Source organism: Bombina bombina, chromosome 2, assembly GCF_027579735.1.
Source record: "Bombina bombina isolate aBomBom1 chromosome 2, aBomBom1.pri, whole genome shotgun sequence".
Lineage (NCBI taxonomy): Eukaryota > Metazoa > Chordata > Amphibia > Anura > Bombinatoridae > Bombina > Bombina bombina.
The window spans coordinates 424,157,824-424,180,537 of NC_069500.1; the positions used below are offsets into that span (position 1 = coordinate 424,157,824).

At 35.7% G+C, this 22,714-nt stretch overlaps 1 protein-coding gene across 1 annotated transcript in view; it reads left to right on the top strand.

Moving 5' to 3' along the window:
* Positions 1 to 22,714, top strand: part of LOC128646979 (solute carrier family 2, facilitated glucose transporter member 11) — a 208,966-nt gene that overhangs the window by 84,768 nt on the left and 101,484 nt on the right. The window contains exons 5-9 of the mRNA XM_053699790.1: positions 219 to 379; positions 3,107 to 3,231; positions 5,471 to 5,600; positions 12,714 to 12,862; positions 21,071 to 21,258. Of these exons, the coding sequence (XP_053555765.1) occupies positions 219 to 379; positions 3,107 to 3,231; positions 5,471 to 5,600; positions 12,714 to 12,862; positions 21,071 to 21,258 (753 nt within the window). The remainder of the gene's footprint in view (positions 1 to 218; positions 380 to 3,106; positions 3,232 to 5,470; positions 5,601 to 12,713; positions 12,863 to 21,070; positions 21,259 to 22,714) is intronic.

Genomic DNA, 22,714 nt, shown 5'->3' on the forward strand with positions numbered 1-22,714 from the left:
CCTTGGGGCCCCCTTACATGCCAGGCCTTCGGTCCAGGTCCTATTGCTCCACTGCTCAATCCACCCCTGGTTATTAGTCTATGGAAATCGGGGTCTTATTTCTGTGTACGAGATTATGAAATCTCATCTACTCAAAACTCACCTATATAATGTTCTCTTAACTCTCTTCACCTCTGCTTTATTTAACCCTATTCTTTTATCCATCAATTTGTTTTCAGTTTGTCAAACAATTCATCAATCAGACATGGATAATGAGATATGGAAGTTATGTTCCACAAAATACCCTGATGCTTCTTTGGTCCTCTGCAGTTTCAGTATACAGCATAGGGGGACTGCTGGGGTCTCTACTGTGTGGATTTCTTACTGGAAAATATGGGAAGTGAGTATATTCTCTTTTTATTGATATATATGTCTGGGTTAGCTGGTTTCATCTTCAGTAGATTAGGCAAATTATTTTATAATAGTTTTTTCTAAATACAAAGCATTGCTCAGTTGATAGTGTGAGGGATTACAACCTACCTGACTAATAGGGGGCAAACTACCTACCTAAGTAGCATATTAAACGGGTAATATACAGATGTACATACTGAGGGAGAAGTTTCCACTTTAAAGGGACAGTCAATACCAGAATGTTTGTTGTTTAAAAAGAAAGCTAATCCCTTTATTACCCATTCCCCAATTTTGCATAACCAACACAGTTATAATAATACATGTTTTACCTCTGTAATTACCTTCTACCTAATCTTCTGCTGACTGCCCCCTTATTTCAGTTCTTTTGACAGACTTGCATTTTAGCCAATCAGTGCTCACTCCTAGGTAACTTCACGTGCATGAGCTCAATGTTATCTATAGGAAACACATGAATTAATGCCCTCTAGTGGTCAAAATGCATTCAGATTATAGGCAGTCTTCAAGGTCTAAGAAATTAGCATATGACCCTTTCTAGGTTTAGCTTTTAACTACGAATACCAAGAGAACAAAGCAAAATTGGTGCTAAAAAATAAATTGGGAAGTTGTTTAAAATGACATGCCCTATTTAAATCATGAAAGTGTTTTTTGGACTTGACTGTACCTTTGATTCCTTGATTCCTTGTGTTTACACCTACTACACCCACCCCCTGATAAACTCTATGAAAAGTGAGGAGTGATGAGACTCAGTAGACGTGGTCAGTCTGTGCATGTGGTTCTGAGAGCTTATGGCTTGCAGCTGGGTATCAGTGTGCTAGTACAAACTACAAAAAAGCAGTGCTAGTATTTATTGAGTACAAAATTGGAACAGGAATAGAACAAAATATTAAATCTATTAAAATTATCATAACAATGAAATAAAAAACTTGTCTATAAAAAGGTATATATGTGGTTTAACAGAAATACATGCTTACAATATAAATAGTACCTTAGGTATTCCAATCTAAACAAGAAAACAGAGTACTTACATTATATATTGTAACACTTTAAAGATGTCTCTTAGGGCCCCATGACCAAAGACTTGTTGCCATGGAGAGAAATCATGTCATTTCTTTGGGTTTCTTTTCAGACATTATATTGTAATGTAGGTGCCTCTTCTTCACTTCCAGAAACCTGTATAGCGACATAAATAGCTAAAGCTAAAATTAGCATTTCTAAAATTCCTTGAGGGACCTGACAGTACTGACAAGACTTCTTAGATAATCTTGCTTGAGCGAAGAGCATTAGACAATCAGCCCTTAGGGCTAGATTTATTAACGCTGAGGCGTACAGGGGCGCGTATACGCGCCCCTGTACGCCTCAGCTCGCCTGTGGCGGGGCGAAATTACCCGCAGGTATTCGCCATTGCACACGAGCGCAATTTTGCGCTTGCATGCAATCCCACCCCCTGCCCGTGCACAGCCAATCACGCGCGGGCAGGAGCTGTCAATCTCCTCGGTCGGACTCGACCGAGGAGATTGAATTTCGCCACAATAGAGGTGGCGAAGATCTTAGGGAAGCAGCGCTCGGGTGACCGCTGCTTGATAAATCACGGCGAGCAAGTTCTTGTGAGAACTTGCAGCCGTAGAGGCTTGATAAATCGAGCCCTATGTCTCAAAAAATGCTGAGAACTATTATTAAGTCTTGAGAAGGCATTATGTTGCAGCTCTTGCAAGAGCAGAATTTCCTCTGAGAATTTTTTTTTAAATTAAACAGCAAACAACAAAAAAGAGTGCAGCTCAAACTTAAATTAAAAGTATCTGCCCATTATTCCCACAAATGGACCAACACAAGATCAAATTTAAAGTGCAACATGTATACCGAAGTCCATGTAGGATGTATGGCCATTTCTCACAACACCAACAGTGGATTCAGCTTCTGTAGACCAGAGGCTTGAGACACTTCTACTGTTTTGCGTGTGTGGTACTTGCGCTACTGCTCTATTAAACAGAGTATGACTGGTCCTGAGTGTGTGTGACTGGATGGTGTAGTAGTAATGTTAGTATGTTTGTGCGCTTCTGTTTGTTACTAGCAAATATGTATTGAGAATAGACAGGTCAGTAAAAATCATAGTGTGATGCTTTAGAAGACCTTGATTATGACATTCATTTAAAATACATATAATAGGATATTACCCAATTTCAGTGTATATAAACTTTTAGATGCCAATACTTTCAAGTGATTATTTTTGTTTTTAACCCATCTTTATATCAGCAAATGGTCAGATTGATTACTGAATTTGTTTGACATTAAAGCTTGGAGAATTCATTTCATTTTAATAAATATGCAGAAGGTCACCTCCTTTACACCATATTCAGAATTAAACATCTATCAGTTTAGTGAATATTGGCCAATTTGTGTGTTGCTTAAAAACAATTTCTATATAATCATCTCTGCGCAAAAGGATTAATTCAGTCATAGAACATGTCCTGTGATCACCTTATATAATTACTGATTTAAAATATGTTTCTTATTGTGAGGCCATCTGTTTAATTACCCTTCTTTTCCTCATTCTCCTGAAAGTTATGAACCATAATATTTAATATATATGGTATAGAGCTGGGCTGAACATATTATTATGTACTAGCACTATGATAAACTGATGCCTAACACTTTACATATTGCTTTTCTGATATCCTATTGTACCTTGTTTCTACAGGACAAAATGTCAGAGATTTGTTAACTGTATGGGTATCACAGCCTCTCTTATTCTTGGATTCAGCAAGATGGCCACATCTTATGAGATGATTGTGATTGGCCGCTTCTTCTATGGGATCACTACAGGTACAACTAATGAGTTCCAATTTGACTTGGGTGTGAAAATATTAAAGGCCAATGGGTGAGATACTTTGTTTGTCAGTCATATAAATAAAAAAAGATCTTTTAAGCCTAATATACAAGTGTGATCAGTCATGAGATACAAAAAATTGTTGTTTTTAATGCAGTTATGGTTGCCTCATGCTGGACCTTATTATTGTGAAATGTAGACTGATGAGGAAATGCTACAACTCAGCTTGCAGTATCTGTTTTGTAGTATATATTGTATCTGTATCTCTACATGTACTCTCTTCTTCGTTCATCTCTTTATATCCACCTCTGATACCCTTTTTTAAATCATTTGTCTAATTGTGGCTAGTCAAAATGACCATGTGCTAAGGAGTCTGTGCCTCCTGCTGCATTATACTGATACATATACCAGCATCACTCCCTCATGATCACTATTAGCCTTAACTACACTGGACTTCCTCCGTGATTAACTTGTAACTAGCCATACCTATTAGGGCTAGTAACCCTCTGTGCATAATTGCCAAGCTGGCTAGCCTTGTCCCTTCACAATGTTGGGTGTTTAGTATGACATCAGTCAGTGGCTTAGATTCAGCAAAACTTGCATGTGAAACAGATATCTCATAGAAAACTTGCCATAACCAGGGCCAGACTGGGAATTAAAGAACAACCCTGGAAACATATGAAGCCCTATTTTCTGTTGAGTCAGTAGAATGCACATGTCCCATTTTTCTCAAAGGGGATTACTGAGAACTCTTTTCAGAATTAAATTATATTACTGTATTAAATAAATGTGCCAGATGCTTGTTATATAGGCGCCTTACAACCCAGTTGAATCCATTAATTACCCCTTTAAATTGTAGCTTTTCAGCCCCAGCTGCTGCAGCCATCAGGACATCTCCTGGTATTCATAACGTTTTCTACAGCCCTCTTCATAGCAGTGAATGGAGAGAGATCTGCTCCACTGAAATCAGTCGGGGAGCTTCTAACTCACACTCAATAACTTTTTGTCAAGGATACTGGTTTGAAAAAAAGTTTTAAAAACATTACAAAACAAATAAAAACATGAAAAAAACAACAAACTATATGAAACAGTCCACAATAATTTATGCACAAAAGAATATTTTAAAAAAAAAAAGGCAAGACACGGCCGTGAGATAAGATACGTCGCACAGGCAATCACACCTTTGTAAAATTTTAGGTGAAAAATCATGACCATGCCTTGAGAACATCCTTAATCATCCGCGGTCAGCCCCTCATTTGTATCTTTGACATTTCCTTTTTATTCTATTCAGTGACAATAACACATAACACACATTAAAGGAACCACTTTTGCATACATTTCCATGTTTGTGGTAGTAAATAATTAATGTTTTTCTGCATTGCTAGTGGTGCTCCTTTCTGTGTGAGATATCATGAACTTGGCCATTTAACACAACTATGGGCCAGATTATGAGTGGTGAGCTAACAGTTATGCATAAGCAAAATGGGGTTTATCGATTCTGTTTGCTCGTGTCGGGTGTAGCTCTCGTATTACAAGTAAAGGTGATCTTTTGAGTGCAATTTAAGTTAACTATACTCATAATATGAGATTCACAAGGGCAGCTATAGTTCCCCTACCCTCTCTTCTAGGAACTTTCCATTGAGGGTTTGAAATTGAGTGAAATGTTCTGCAGAGTGCCTCTCTGCCTACCTCCTAGACGAGGCAAAGAACTAGTGGGAGGGATAGTTGAATGCTCGGGTGTCTTTGCCTCCTCCTGGTGGCTAGTTGATGTATTCCCATATGTAAGAATAGATTTCATGGACTCTCACTACTATTACAAAGAAAGTTATGTTACACTATACTGAAGTCTATTAAGTGTATATTGGCATAATATTTTAAAAAACAATGTACATACCTTAATTGAAAAATAATTCTAACCTTCATCTGAGCCTTCAGCATGCTTTATATATATATATATATATATATATATATATATATATATATATATATATATATATGTGTGTGTGTGTGTGTTTACATGTGTTGAAAAAAGGCGCTGATATACTTGCTCGATGCAGGGGTGTCACAAAACATAAAATTTGCAAATAAACGCAATATCTGCAAAAGCACAAAGTGAAGCGCAATAAAATGAGGTCCGCCTGTATTTCACAGTCAAAAAGTAGCAGGATTGAATATTTTAATATTACTATTGCATGCATTGCACTCTAAACTTGCTCAATCTTTGTTTTCTTCTAGGGATGGGATTGAACATATACATGCAGTATCTAGGTGAGATCTCTCCAGGGAGCATTCGTGGATTCATCAATACCACAGCAGCAATATTTGCTACCTCTGGAAAACTGTGGGGACAAATTGTAGGACTGAGGTAAATGTTATAGTTCGGTATTGTATGCTGTGTAAAGACCCAGAGAGGCATAAAAGATACAAAAATTATCAATTTGTTTGGTTAATTAATTAAAACATTTTTTTTTTTTTTTAATCATTTTTTATTGAGGCAAGGTTTGGCATACAAACAAGAAATTAGAATTTTCCATAAGTGTTATCACAAGTAGTATAATACAAGATTGATATAATATAAACATAGGTGTCATTAGGAATATCATCTAACAAGAGAGCGGGAAACATATTACTAATAGTACTATATAGTGTTATATAGTGATCCAATACAGTTATGCCAGCGATAATTGAGGCCTCCCTACTCATTCAGAGGGCCACTCTTGGGCCCCCGACCAAATGTGATTTTGACTAAAAGAGAAGGCTAACTGTGATGCAAGAGACCACTCGTGGGACTCATTCTATTTACCTCAGATTTTAAATTTTTATATTAACAGGGTGATTAAACAATCTTGCTATATCTTAAGGGGGAACTATGGTTGAACTCGCGCTGCGCTGCAAGATTAACGTGTAAAGACAATAATTAAGGTACGGTACAAGCTAGAAAAACCGTGTAGTGAATCCTCCTATAGGAGGTATCTTAAGTGGGAAAGTGGGGGGGAAGGAGGTAGGAATTTAAGTAAACCAGACTAGGTATAACAGGGATGGGATAAAGCGCTGCATCCTGGCAAGGAGTATATTATTTGCAATAGGACAGTGCCTTATGCCTATGGGGAGGATTAATTGGGCATAGATGAAAGCTATATTCCACATACTAAAACCTAGGAATTCAATATGGAGCCGATAGCAAGAGCCATACAGTACTCGTAGTAAATATAGAGGCAAAAAGTTGTGCAACTGAATATAAATGCAGGTCCAGCCTGCGCTAAAAGGTAGGACACCCCTGAGGTAACTGGGATCAGAGCATAGAAAAGGCTTTAGTTAACAATATGGTTAAGCACACCTGAATATATATTCTAGTATAAGTAGTATTAAAATCATCTGAATTTGTCAAGGTCATTTAGCAGCTGTAGGTAGAATATTGGGAGCAAAACTATAATCTTAGTATACAGTGAAGAGCTGAAACACCGCTAATGTGCTATAGAATGTATTGTGTTGCAAAACTATATCCAAGGCTATTCTATGGGGCTATCTGTTTGGTAAATATAGTTATCCCGCCGCCTCGGCCGCTGGCGGCAAGAAATCATGCACATAGATTTCACCTAGGCACATATACATACAGTATGGGAGCCTGTCAACTTGGAAAAACCATGTAGTGAAATGTTGGAATTCTGTCAATTTCACAGTAAATGCAAACAATAAGAAGCCTGTAGACATAATATAGTACAGTATATAGACATTGCAATCCTCCCACAAAACAATCTAGTTAGCATATATAGAACATAGTTTAGCGTGTCAGCAGGAAACTTTGATATTTAAGATGCCTACTCAATCTGCAAACAAAAGGTGTGACCTTAGTATACTAACTGGAGTAGCCCCATATCTATAACACCTGTGTTCTGCTCAGTAGGTGATTAGAAGGATGTAGACCTACATTAACTTATGTCCACCCTAGTAGCCATAATAACTGATTAAAATGAGCTCCTGATAACTGGATGTCGCAGAGTCTCAACTCCACACAGGATGGCCAAAACAGGGAGAGCCTGCCAGAGATTCAAGTGCTAGCTCCATTCCATACCATATCTCCCTTATAGAAACACTAAAAACTGAGTGACTGTAGATCCTTGCCATGTAGTGAAGTAAACATGTGCAGGCTGTTAGTAAGATAATAAGTAGACTGGTGTAGCGATACCCCGGGGAATAGATATGTGATACACTAAGAACCAAGCGTAATACAGCCAACTATGCACTAATGAATATGTTCGGGGCCAAGCGGCAACAAGGGGGTAAACATATTAATAAAACAAGCAACCATGAAAATCGTAACAACAGTTTGCAGATATGACCCTTCAATGTGCAAGAGATTAGTATGTCCGTATCTTAAGTCCTCAACATGTAACTGCTTTAAATCTTAACCAGAACATAATACAGGGTAATGGTTAGTAAATTGCATATAGGCATAAAAACATAAACACTTAAAGTAGCGAAGAGAAGATGAGTGGTATACAGTTCCAGGGTAATGTTCTTAAAGTTTACCCCGCACCAGTGGCTAGTAATTTATAACAGTCTCTCAGCCTGCGAACCATATCTCCTAACTGCAAGGGCCTTCCAGTAAAAAACACAAATCAAACAGGCAGAAGCATTCTGTCGCTATGGGACTCAGAAATGTCTATCCCACTCCGGTTGCACATTTTTGCGAAGGATCTCCCGGATCATCACTACACTGATATGAGACAGGTAAAGCTGTAAGATAAGTACCGGGGTTACTGCCAGCATCCCTGGAGCTCCCAGGGAGACACAGTGAGAGCAGGGCTGTGGGTGAGTCTGCAGTGCTATTCAGTCTAATTGCGAGGTTGGAGGACCTGTGCGCCCGGCCTGCTTTTTTACATGGCCTCACCATGCACTTCCTAATTTGAGGCGACTCTATCTGTAGCTGGGGGCAGCTCTGTTCTTTAAGCACCTGGTCTGCTGCAGGGTCATTGAAGGCCCCCACTATGGTTCCACTTGCGTTAGTCAGGGAAATTATGCTCACCGCCTTATGCTGGGTTGATCTGTTAGTCGGCTCATCAGCTGGAGGTGCTATGTTCTCGGGTCTAGCTGTCGCATCACTCTGTAGTGCACAAGGAGTAGATGACGGGCGCTGGGGCCCTAAAGCACCGCATTCTACCCAGGTAGCTGTGGAGGCATAAAAATGGGTGCCGGGTTTTGTGAGATCCACTTCAGCTTGGCGAACCACCTCTCTAAGTGTGTGATCGAAAGTGGTTTGATAGCTGTCCAAAAGTTTGCTCAGTTCTCTTAATATATATGCCATTGATGTCATATAATAAGTTTACAGCAGCTGCCGATCCACAAAATAGTAAGCTGTGTCTTCTAGTTACTCCCCGCGTGGTCGGGAAAATGGCCGCTACTTTACAGTCAGCTCAGCACGGCAGATCAATAGACTAAGGCTTCGTCTAGGAGCAAACACGCTCCCCAGTTTTAGTTCTTTGTAACTTCAGTATGGATGAATGCTGGTTTGTAATAAAGTATATGGACCCAAGCAGTCGCTAAATTTATGTTTTATATGCAGAGTAGCTGGAGCTGTTAAGATGTGCGACCGCTCAGGTCCAAAGCTGGCTCCGCCCCCAATTAAAACATTTTTAAGTACTATAAAATCTTAATTCATATTTCAGCATAACATTAAACAGAAGACATTTTACTAAATATATACAGTTTCACAAGCTGTTCATTACTTTAATAACCATACCCTTGTTGTGCAATTAAATAACATTTTGTAATATTTACCCTATTGGTTGCCAGAGGTATGCAATGCATTTTCAGAAAGGCACTGATGCCATCTGGTATCCAACGGGATAAAATAAAGTATTATAAACAAGATACATGGAAACAGATGTGTTTAATTTAAAGGCTTCAATATTGTTTTTGATGATGATATATAAACCTATTATTCTTCATCAACTAAGTTGGACCTGGCTCTAGGATTATAGACAGGACGATAGACAGGATTCAGGTTGATGTTGTTCTCCCATTATTTTTTACTTTGGGTAAAATTTACACCTTTTTAAAATAATACTTCTACTGCTTTTATATGTACTGTAGGATATTTTGTATTTTCTATGTAGAAATTAGTGACATATAGAGAAACCATTTGTAAGATGGAAATGTACTCGACTTTCATATCAAAATCACTGTCCTAAAGATTACATATGGGATCATCCACTGGTGTAAGTCTTCTCTACATTTCTCTTGATCCTCACGTCCTGCTAATTATAACACAAGACAGAACAGAGATCTTTACAATCCTTCTAATCTGGATTCCTCTTTGAAAAAAACCCAAAGTGGAATTCTATTAATAGTTCTTAAGTGGGATATTCATAATTATTAGGCATAGGTGAAATTTAGGATTCATACATACATACACATTCAAACATGAGTGTGCACTTATATATACATACACACATGCAAATCCACACAAAATATACACACACCTCTGAGCCCTTCCCAATCCAACACCTTGTCATATACCATATCCCTTTAAAACACTTTTTAAACATTTATATTAAATTAAAAAAAACTTTTAATATCTATAAATATCAGTGAAATACTTTATTTTATTATAGGTGTGTGTTTATTTATTTGTTGTATCCCTAACACTTAACTTAAGGTCTCCAGCTTTGTTAACTTTTTTAGTGCAACACATAATTCACCCAAGATATTAATATCACACCCTGTGCTATCAATAGTGCTTCACTTGTTATCTGGGCCTAAGTTGGTAGGGAGTCCCAGGTAAGTCAATAATGATGTTACCTATAACTCCTCAGGATTCCCTTCAGGACCCATCTGGAGACACCCAGATGAGAGAGCAACACTGTCAGTGCACAGTGTTGAGCTCCAAGGTGGGAAGTAGGGGATGTTCACATATTGCTGTCCCTCACCCAAACCTTACTTATGCACTTTTAAAAATATGTATGGGGTTGAACTGGGTCTAGTTCAGCTCTGATAACTGACGAATGATACTTTTTTAGTCCTGTAATAAAAGGAAATGTATGTGCAGGCCAATGGCATGTTGCAAATTTGTGAGCTGTGATAGCTATGGGTAGCTAAGGTTGGGTATCTTTGTGCTCAGAAGACATGTAGCATTCTTATTTACCTGTGCTTTCTATCTACAACTACTTATTCTAAATTGTGCTGACAATTTAAATAAAATGTACTAGAAAAAATGAAGAGCATTGATCTTCGAAGTCAATTCCCGAACAAGTATTTCCATCAATGAAGTCCATTGAGGGAATTGTATGTGTCCTTAAAGGGACAGTTCACCCAAAAACTTTCTCCCCTTTAAATTATTCCCAATGATCCTTTTTACCTGCTAGAGTGTATTAAATTGGTTGCAAATAGCTCCTTTACTCATATTTCAGCATTTGAAATAGCTGATTTAGCTTGTGGTTTCCCAACCTATACTGAAAGTTTTGATACTGGCGTATACACTATTGACAAGCCTAAGTAAACACAGCCAGCAGAAGAGATTACACCCTCAGTGGGGGGCATGATAGTTAAGTAATAAAATGATAATTTCCATTGTTCTCTCTATGTATTGAGTTTTGGTGTTCCAGACTAATATAAGATAAGGAAGCAAGTCTGTGTACATAAAAGTGATAACATAATGAGATCTGATATTACCTGAAGCTCAACTCATTGTAATAGGCTGTGGTTTCAAAGCACAAAACCAGCTACTTCAGATACACAAATAAACCCGAAAATGCAATTTCTCAAATATTTTATACTCTGCAGTTGGTATAACAAGTCATTTAAAATACATTTATGGAAAAACAATTTTACAGTGTACTGTCCCTTTAAGTGTGTATATAATCTTATATAGTTCTGTAGGGATAAACTCAGACATGGGGGTATATTTATTATAGTGCGGAAGGACATGATATGATGTAGTGTATCATGTCCGCCACACATCGATACATGCCAACAGCATACGCTGTTGGCATTTATCTTTGCACCAGCAGTTCTTGTGAACTGCTGGTGCAATACCGGCCCCTGCAGATTCGCGGCCAATCGGCAGCTAGCAGGGGTGTCAATCAACCTGATCATATTCGATCGGCTTGATTTTTGTCCGCCGTCTCAGAGCAGGCGGACAAGTTATGGAGCAGCGGTCTTTATAGATTTAGAGATCTGATCTGTGGTTAATTTTATAAGAGCTAATTGCTACTGCAAACTCACGGTAGCAATAACCTGTCACTTACAATGGCTGGTTAATTAGGAACGTGCACAAATGGGCAAATTTGCCCATTTGCGGGTGCGAGATAAATTATTGTTTTACTTGTAATCTATCCTATAATATTTATCTGTGCATTGAGTTAATTTAATATTACTGAATACAATTGTGGATTTATTGTAAAGGAGTTATTTAATGAATGCTACTAGATTTATTTTAAATTATTATAAGAACTTTTTTGGGTGTGGTATTCAATTTTAGTTAAATTGTATTTCTTGATAAATGCTGGAGATTTGCTGAATTATTAAAACGCTCATTATCTGTTATATTGATTATAGACACCCTAGATCTGATAATCAGACAATGTATTTATAACTGGTTAATGGCATTGAATCATTAAATTATCATAGTAAAGCTCTTTTAATTGTAGTTTGGTTAATATTCAATAACTAAACATTGTTAAGTAGCAATATTGTGTATTTGGTTAATGCTACTGCTTTATTTAAAATTATTCTAGAAACTTTAAATTGAGATATTAGATTTTACATTCATTTGGTTAAAGCCTGGTTTTCAATTGTAATATATTTTATTTTCCAGTGTAGCAGATAATTGGTTTAGTATTAAATATATATATTAAATATTTTGCGTTCAATTTGCAACTTATTATTTTTCTCGTATATAATTTAAATGACTTGACGCTTATTTGCAACTTGTTAATGTTTTAATAAATCTGTTAATATATTATCATAATTGAGTCCTTATTACTGCATACATATATTCGCTGTGTTCATAATTTAGAATTTAGGAATAATTAATGTTAAAAATGTATATTTAATAATAACTTTATTATCATTAATTATTAATATTCATAAACATCCCTAATATTGTGTACTAGATTTTATAAAATATATACAGTGTACTTGTGAGCAAGAACTCCTAACAGTCTATTTCATTTTGATGAGTTCCTTATCTTGGCTCCTTAGAATGAAAAATAAGAACTGCGCCCTTCAATCTACTGTCCCGATAATGGCAAGATTATGTAAATGTTATAGCATTTTAATAAGCTTTAAAAATGGAAATTGATATTATATAGAAAACAATTATTACTTTATATGAATGGATTAGCAATTACAAAGTGCTTCTTTATACACCATTAAGTGATAAATAAGAAATATGTCCAGCGTCAGAGGAACGTTTATCTGCTTCATATTACATGTAGCTTTTGCCGATGAAGTGATATTCTCTAACCTGTTTTATTAGTGAGGTTCTGGGAACTGAGAAACTGTGGCCCCTGATGTTGTCAGTCACTGGATTTACATATCTACTGCAGTTGGTTGTTATGCCTTTCTACCCAGAGACGCCCGCAGATCTCCTGTTGGCTAAAAGAGACAAGGAACAATGTTTGCAAGGTAAAGGAAATATTAGTGTTGAGTCTTTATTTACATAGGGCTAGATTACTGGTGTGCTATTTGATGTGAGCAATATCGAGATTATCATGGGTATTTGTGCGCGTCAGAAGTAGCGCGTGTATTACAAGTTGCAAGTAAACAAGTTCACTCAAGCGCAATTTAATTAGTGCGATCTCAGAGCTCTAATTAACTGTTATGCTTGATTAAAAAGTGTCCCAAAGTACTTCAAAAATACATTTAAAAGTAAAGTTACACTCATAATAATACAGCAAATAAAAAATATTGAAAAAAAATGCACAAATAAGTTATATGGGCTCAAAGATATTAGGTCTAGGTGTTAGGGAAAAAAAATGGACTGAAGGGCTGCAAAGGACTTTAACATAGATGTCTAAATATGTATATGTATGTATGTAAATATGTATATATGTGTGTATATATGTATGTATGTATGTATGTATATATGTATGTATGTGTGTATGTATGAATGTATATATGTATATATGTATGTATGTATATATGTATATATGTATATATGTATGTATATATGTATGTATGTATGTATATATGTATGTATATATGTATATATGTATATATGTATGTATATATGTATGTATATATGTATATATGTATGTATGTATATATGTATGTATGTATGTATATATGTATGTATGTATGTATATATGTATGTATGTATGTATATATGTATATATGTATGTATGTATGTATATATGTATATATGTATGTATATATGTATGTATGTATGTATGTATGTATGTATATATGTATGTATGTATATATGTATGTATGTATGTATATATGTATGTATGTATGTATATATGTATGTATGTATGTATATATGTATATATGTATGTATGTATGTATATATGTATATATGTATGTATATATGTATGTATGTATGTATGTATATATGTATGTATGTATATATGTATGTATGTATGTATATATGTATGTATGTATATATGTATGTATGTATGTAAATATGTGTGTGTACAGATGTATTTATGTGTTTTACTGTATATGTACTGTACATATTTAACATTGCAATGTTCTTCACGTACAGGATAATGTCCGTTTTATTCTTAAATACATATTTCTATAGATTTGTGTAGATACTTATACCTGCATATCTTTTCCTATAGTTTGGTAAAGATACTTATTTTACATGAACAGTGTCAAACATATGTATAGAAATATTTATTTAATAATAAAAAGTACCAGAACATATGCATGTAAAATATGCATTTTGCAAATCACGTTTCTTAATTTAGGTCTTAAAGCAGTTGGGTTAGAACACATGAAATTCTTTGAAGTTAAGTAGCTGAAAACATGTAAAATCATTTTATGCAATATTCATATTTGATAAAGGGCCAGATTATGAGTGAAGCACAAAGGTTGGCGTACGAGCGATAAGGGGTTTATTGCGGGTGTTCGAGCTTGGAAAGTAGGAAAAATAAAGAGGGCGACTCCTAGTGCAGATGAGTAAGTTAAATTAAACCCACTTGCTGTTTCCAACAGATGGATACTCACAAGGTGTAAAGCACACTATAGTGCAATTGCAGCATGCTGGGTATATTGTAGTGGCCCAGCGCACATTAGAACCAAGGTTATTTTCTGCTCCAAACCCTTATAGCAATAAATGATGGAAACGGAGACTCCAGTGCATCAAATTACTTTATAATAAAAGTATTAAAAACAGTTTACAGATAAAATGAATAAATCTTATCAGTATAATACGCTACGCGTTTCTCAGCGCTAACCGCGCTGTTTCCTTGGGCAGGGTGTTTGAGCTTGCCGGGCTTACTGCTCTTAATACGAGTCAATATTAAACATGCTCGCTTGAGTGCAATCACGATTTAGGCTAGAATGATAACTGCGTCCTCAAAGCTCTGGTTAGCTGAAAATTGTCACAAAACACATCAAAAATACATTACAAAGTACACTTACACTCATAATAACACCATCTAATAAAAATTATTCAAAAAACAATATTTCACACAAAATTTATAAAGGCTCAAATAAATGAAGTCTCAAAAGAAAAGGCAGGCAAATGACTTTAACATTGGGATATATTCAAATACATCTAAGATTTATATGTATACAGTATATATATATATAAATATACACACACGTCTATACATGTGTACATATGTATTTATATGTGTATGTATGTATTTACAGACATATATACACATATAAACACATAGATACATTTGTACATATACATATATATATATATATATATATATATATATATATATATATATATATATATATATATATATATATATATATATATATATATATATATATATACTTTCATATAGAGAAAAGGCACACACCGGACTTAATTATCCAAATTTTTTATTAACAATTCATTCAGTCAATGTTTCGGTCCTCGCAGGGACCTTTGTCAAGACTGTTCTCTGCTATAGGCTACGAAGGCTATTAGCGGTGATAGCCTTCGTAGCCTATAGCAGAGAACAGTCTTGACAAAGGTCCCTGCGAGGACTGAAACGTTGACTGAATTAATGAATTGTTAATAAAAAATTTGGATAATTAAGTCCTGTGTGTGACTCTTCTCTATATGAACGTTTCTACCTAACTATAAACAGATTCACTGTATGGTACAACCATATAATACAACTGATACGATTTTATCATTGTTTTTTAATATCTTAGTAAACGTCTTTTTAAATTTATAACGATTTTGTTTATTTATTCATTTAGAAGTATTATTTGTGTATTAATTCATTTAGAGGTACAGTGAAAATACACGGTGGATACACTAATACACATCTCGAAGAAATAGAAGATTTTTTGTAAATTACCCTTGAAGATTTTTGAAAGTTAGCTTTTTTTTTTTTGAAGAGACACTTATTCAACACCAGAGCCACGCATTTTTTTCAACAAACCGACACATTGTTTATTGCATCTGAATCGATACACTTCCAACACGATTTAAGACAATTATATTTGTGAGATATTACAATTTTGGAAAATTCATACACATCCTATCACAGTTTATACACACTTTAACCACAGTTTATACTCACAGCTCTTTTAGAGCGCTCCCCACACCCACCCCTTTTTGCACGTTTCTACCTATCTACCATAGAGTGCACCCAGGCAATACAACCTACAGTGAGTGCTTGGATCCCAATACCAGATTATATATATATATATATATATATATATATATATATATATATATATATATATATATATATATATATATGTGTGTGTGTAAGTGCATTGGAGCCCTTTGCTGTCAAGTAGATGAAAACATGTTAAAGCATATTTATGCAATTTGTACGGTAATTATTTCACATATGTTCTATGTATCATAAATATCTATACCTATATATAATAATGTATATATATATATATATATATATATATACACATATATATATATATATATATATATATATATATATATATATATACACACACACACACACACACATTATATATATATATATATATATACACACACATAATACCATTTATTTAGAAATATTTATTTATGAATAAAGCGAACATATTATTCTATGAGAAGAACATTAGAATGAGAAATATTTATATTTTCATGTCAGGTTAGTGCACATAACAATATGAGATCGTGTTTGCGCTTTTTCACTTTTCTTCTCCATTGACTTTTATAGGGGAATACGTGAACGTGCACGCGATATTATAAGATTGACTTTTTGCACTCGTCGGGTTAGCGTGTGAGCAAAAACAGTTTACTTTCAACTCATAATATGAGTGCAACCCAACGCGTGCGAAAAGCTTATTTCTAACGCAATTAACGCTCAAGCAGAAGCGTTAATTAGCATTCCACTTGTAATCTGGCCCAAAGTGTTTAACTGTGTATTTACTGTTATTTCACATTCCAATGTTCCTCACATAGAGGAATATCTTCTAAGTATTTTTAAATAGATATTTCTATATATTTCTGTATATATCTCTATATATAATTTTCTATACATAGGTATAGATATATAGTCCAAGTAAAGTTAGGTACTGCTACATAGATGATTTGTTCATTGTGTGGCGGGGGCCCCTGAAAAGCTGTTGAAACTTAAAATGGATTCGGAAAGAGATGTTCCTTTTTTTTATTTAGTTGTAAGAGTGATAACCATCAGGTGGAATTTCTGGATACTTTAGTCTAAGTACAATGACAGACTCATAACTGATTTATTTGTTAAAGGGACACTGAACCCAAATTTTTTTCTTTTGTGATTCAGATAGAGCATGAAATTTTAAGCATCTTTCTAATTTACTCCTATTATCAAATTTTCTTCTTTCTCTTGGTATCTTTATTTGAAATGCAAGAATGTAAGTTTAGATGCCAGCCCATTTTTAGTGAACAACCTGGGTTGTTCTTGCTGATTGGTGGATAAATTCATCCACCAATAAAAAAGTGCTGTCCAGAGTCTGAACCTAAAAAAAAGCTTAGATGCCTTATTTTTCAAATAAAGATAGCAAGAGAACAAAGAAAAAATGATAATAGGAGTAAATTAGAAAGTGGCTTAAAATTGCATGCTCTATCTAAATCGTGAAAGAAAAAAATAGGGTTCAGTGTCCCTTTAAGCCCACCAATCAAAATACACTGTTACACGGGAAGAGTTTTAATCCTCCAAGAGTGTTTCAGAGTGTACCTAAGTAGCAGATGATGCTTGTCAATAGAATTGTGTCTGACCCTGAAATAAGACGGCTAAGGTCTCATGAGATGAGGGAGAAGTTTATACAACAAGGCTATAATAGACAGGAACTCCTCAATATTGAGGATAATCTGGATATAGTATAAAGAATACATTTTGTAAGTAGCTTTAATACAATGAGTAAACAGATTTTTGGTATTGATAAGAGAAACTGGTTCCTTTTGCAGGAAGCATGCCCTGAGATTAAAGAATTTAAAGAAATCCCTAGAGCCTCATTTTGAAGGGTTAACACAATAGGTAGAAGAGTGGTACATGCCAGTTCTAATAACACCACTGAGCAAAAGACACCATTCTTTGGCACACCCAGATATGGGAATTTCCCCTGCCTTGGTTGTATACATTGTAATAGCATAATTAAAGTTGGTTCAATTTCTCACCCTTATACAGGCAGAAAATTCAATATATCTGGACACTTTACATGTATCTGTACATATGTGGTGTATGCCCCTAAATGCCTATGTATGCTTTTACATGTAGGGGAGACCACTCAAAAATCAAAGATTGTATTTGTCAACATAAATCTACAATTAGAAATGAATCTACAGCCCACTAGCCAGTTCCTATCCATTGGGCCACAAGGCGAGTCATTTTAGATTCATAGGTTATTGAAAGTGCCTAAAAGAAATTAAGAGGTGGTAACAGGATTAAGGACCTACTTTATAAAAAAAAGCCAAGTGTATTTTGCGAGTAAACACAAAGGACGCAATAGGCGACTTCAATATACTTCCATTTATTTAGTATCAAGGCATTAAGGTTTAATCAATTACCTAATTCATTATATTGATGGCTGATGGAATATTATGTGATATTTGATGTGCAAAGTAATTGCATTACCTGTCCCTTTAAATTGAGCGATTAGCTGCTTTTGTTTTTTACTAGGTGTTCCTAAGAAAACCTGAAAGGAGGAGGTTATGATATGTGGTAATTTTATATACTTCTGTGATTCACTTTGTTTGTAAGACATAACTCCTCCTACTGAAAGGTATCAGGGTTTTACCATGATTTTGCAAGCTATTTGCAGCTTTTTATCTTGGCTGCCATTTTAGACTCACATGTGTTTTCTCCTTGCCTGTAGCAGAGTGTGTAATGCTGCTCATTACTCCTAGACTCCCTCTTATGGCCAAACTAAAGAACATCATCAGTGAGAGACAGGTTGTAGTCCCAGAGTGATGATGTCATCACTTCCTATTTAACTGCCTCAGTCCTGTTTTGCCTTTTGCCCTTGTATGGTCTCTGACTTCACTGTGAGTTCCTGATTCTGTGTATGTCCTGGCTTGTTTGATGTCCCTTCTGATTCCTGATCCCTGGCTTGTTGCTGACTTTGCTGATCTTCGTTTTCCGGACCTCGGCTTGTCTGACTACTCGCCTTGGCTCCTGACCTGGCTCATCTAACAACCCACTCTGGCTTTGACTCCTGGCTTGTCTTTTAGACTTGTTATAATTTTTTGTTATTTTTAATAAAGGTGTGATTAATTTAGCAATTTGTCTCTGTCTGGTTCCTGGTACTCTGACAGTAGGTGATTGGATACCTATTTTACACTTGTGTGTTAAAAAATGTATGTTGTGGTCTTTGTATGTCAGCTTGAGTAAGAGGCAGGTTCCCCGAAAGGATGCTCTTTCAGATATAGGTTTGCTCTTATTGATGAGTGCAAACTTAATTTCTTTTTGCTGAGGTATAGATATATATTTTACCAAAACAAATCATATATATATTTAGAAATATGAATTTAAGAATAAATAGAACATATTCCTCTATGTGAAGTACATTGGAATGTGAAATATTAATATTTCATGTCAGGTTAGCGCACTTCAGAAAACGCAATCAGTTTTGCGCGTGAGTTGAGTATTACGTTTTTTCCACTTTCCGCATTCCGTTTCAAGTCTATGGGAGAATATGTTATGATATACTGCTGGATTTCCTTCCTATTGCCGCTAAGGACTGCCCTGCCTTCTGTGAGTACTGCTTAGCTCATTTTACAAACTTTCTCTGCTCTGGGATATTTCCTATCACTCCACTTGACGCCGGGATAAGAAGACTACTGGCCAAGTTTGGTTTGAAAGAGTAATAATCCACGAGCATAACAATCTTCTTCTCCACTTTCACTTTTCCTCTCCAATCTCTCTCTCTCTCTCTCTGCCTCCATTTTCCCTATCAGAAGTAACAGTCTAAGCATTAACGGGGTCCCTACAGCCCTAGAGGAATAAAATATCCTTGCACTTTCATGGTAATATAATATCCCTTTAGACAATATTTTTACCACATATCCCAAAATGTGTGTTTATCAGTGCTGCAATAGAAGGTACACTTTGCAAATACAGGGCTACATTATGAGTGGCACGCTGTTGCATGCAAACGAAAAGGGTTTTATTGTGGCTCTTTTCGCGAGCCAGAAGTATTACGCATATAACAGGTTGAAAGTAAATGCATTCACTTGATTGCGATTGAATTTAAAATGTGCCATAATAGCACGACTTCAGAGCACTGGTTAACTGTTACGCGATGCAAAAAAGTTGTACATACAAAATACATCAAAAATACATTTAAAAGTATAGTTACACTCATAACAACACTGTCTGATAAAAAAATATTGCATAAAAAGTTATAAGGGCTCAAAGATAGGAGGTCTCAGGTGTCAGAAAAAAAGGCATGCAAAGGGCTTTAACATAGAGAAACATACTTATACAGTACATGTCTAAATATGTATATACTGTATGTATATATGTGTGTACATTTGCATTTATGTATTTATGTGTGTAGTTATGTATTTACAGACATATATACACATATAAACACATTAATACATAGACATATAAATGCATTGCAGTCAGTTAGTTAAAAATATGTCAAATGTATGCAATATTTATATTTAATAAAGTTTTTAACTGCGTATTTACTGTAAATATTTCACATTTCAATGTTATTCACATATCAGAATATGTTCTATGTATTTATGAATAGATATTCCTTTATATATCTGTATATTTATATAGATAGATAGGATAGATATATGTTGTACCAAAATATCATCAGATATATATGTATAGAAATATGTATTTCTGAATAAATAGAGCATATTCCTCTATATCAAGAACATTGGAATGTGAAATATTATTTCATTTTGGATTAGTACACTTGAGAAAAAGGGATTGAGTTTGCGCACGAGTAAGGGTGTTTTTTTCTTACTACTGCTCCTCTTGTAATCTAGCCCACAATGTGCTAACTTTGCTACTTACAACACACCACCAGACTTTGGACAGTGAGTGAATGTTAATTCAACATCAACATTCACTCACTAACTTTCACTTGCCACCGTTGGCTAGTGGGCGAGGGGAAATTTTGAGCCCTGTATATATATACGTGCACAATGTAAGTACATAATGGTAGTTATGAAGCCCTGAAGGCTGGGCAAGAATATGGTATGATTGGATTTACATTTACTTAGTCTTCATCTTCTTTTGTCAGCCATGAAGAAGCTCTGGGGGGATGGAGACTACCAAGCTGAAATTGATGACCTTATCGCTGAACAAGAAACCTGCAAAAACAGAAGGAACATGAGCGTCCTGGAGGTTGTGCGGGAGCCCTCCATGCGTTGGCAGCTGTACGTCTTGGTATGCTGTATTCTCACGCTACAGCTGTGTGGGATAAATGCAGTTGAGTATTTGTTCCCACATTAAACAGCCAACTGTGTATCATTCCAATCCGTCTCAAAATACTGCTGTCCGGATAAACATAACAGAATTATTTAATTTTCATAATGTTTTTCATACCATTCATTAGAATGTTATAAAAACTCCACACAGGACTCCAGGACTAGTAAGTCTAAAAGCACTCACCAAACTGTATGGTTGCAGATAGCCGCAGAGATTTTGGGGGGGGGCACAGAAAAAAAAGAATAGGGGGGTCAGACACTTAGTGATCAGTACAACAAAGATCTGCAGTGCATAACATTAAGAAAAGAAAAACAAAACATAAGTAACTAATAACTCGTTAAGCAGACACATGATGAGTAAGTATCTCAAATTGGTGGGAAATAGTATTTTCGAGATAAAGGTGTTGGTGCATAGTTAGAGGTCTGTGAAAAGGCGTAGTTGCAAAGTCCAATGGAAATTTGAAAGTCCAGCATACAGTATTCGCTTTTGAAGCATCTTCTGGTGCGAATTATCATAAACTGTTGAATATCCAGTGGAGTCCAGGAGATGGACTCGAGAATGGGAAAAGCAACCAAATGAAAGATGAAAAAGATAAAAACAAGATAACAAAACATGGAAAAACAAAAGATACTAGCAGACGCTGAAAGTGGGATGTTGCAGTCTAGAAATTCTGGGGTTGGGAAAGGGTCGGGAAGGGCATCGGTAGAGGAGAGAGGTAATAGGGATGAGCACTAAGGTAGGATCTGCATCTAATAAGCGGGTGTTCATTGAGTAGGACTAGAGTAGGAGTTAGGTTACATTCTGATCTCAAAAAATAGGTTTGCTCTACAGTTTTCCAAAAAGAGGTTAATTTGCTGCAGAGCCACCACGTATGAAAGCCTGTTGCTGTGTGTGTCACAGCCTATCCAACAAAGTGACGAAGAGGCAGGTCAAATTCTCTTTAATCACACTGGCTTAAAGGGACAGTTCACCCCAAAAATGTCTCCCCTTTAAATTATTCCCAATGATCCTTTTTACCTGCTAGAGTGTATTAAATTGGTTACAAGTAGCTCCTTTACTCCTATTTCAGCATTTGAAATAGCTGATTTAGCCTGTGGTATTGCCACCTATACTGAACAAATGAATACTGGAGTATAGGCTATTGAATAGCCTAAGTATACACAGCCAGCAGAAGAGATTACACTCTCAGTGGGATGCAGGATAGTTAAGTAATAAAAACAGAATTTATGCTTACCTGATAAATTACTTTCTCCAACGGTGTGTCCGGTCCACGGCGTCATCCATTACTTGTGGGAAATGTTCTCCCCCACAGGGAAAGGCAAGGAGAGCACACAGCAAGAGCTGTCCATATAGCTCCCCCTCTGGCTCCGCCCCCAGTCATTCGACCGACGGTTAGGAGAAAAAGGAGAAACTATAGGGTGCCGTGGTGACTGTAGTGTATAAAGAAAAAAATGTT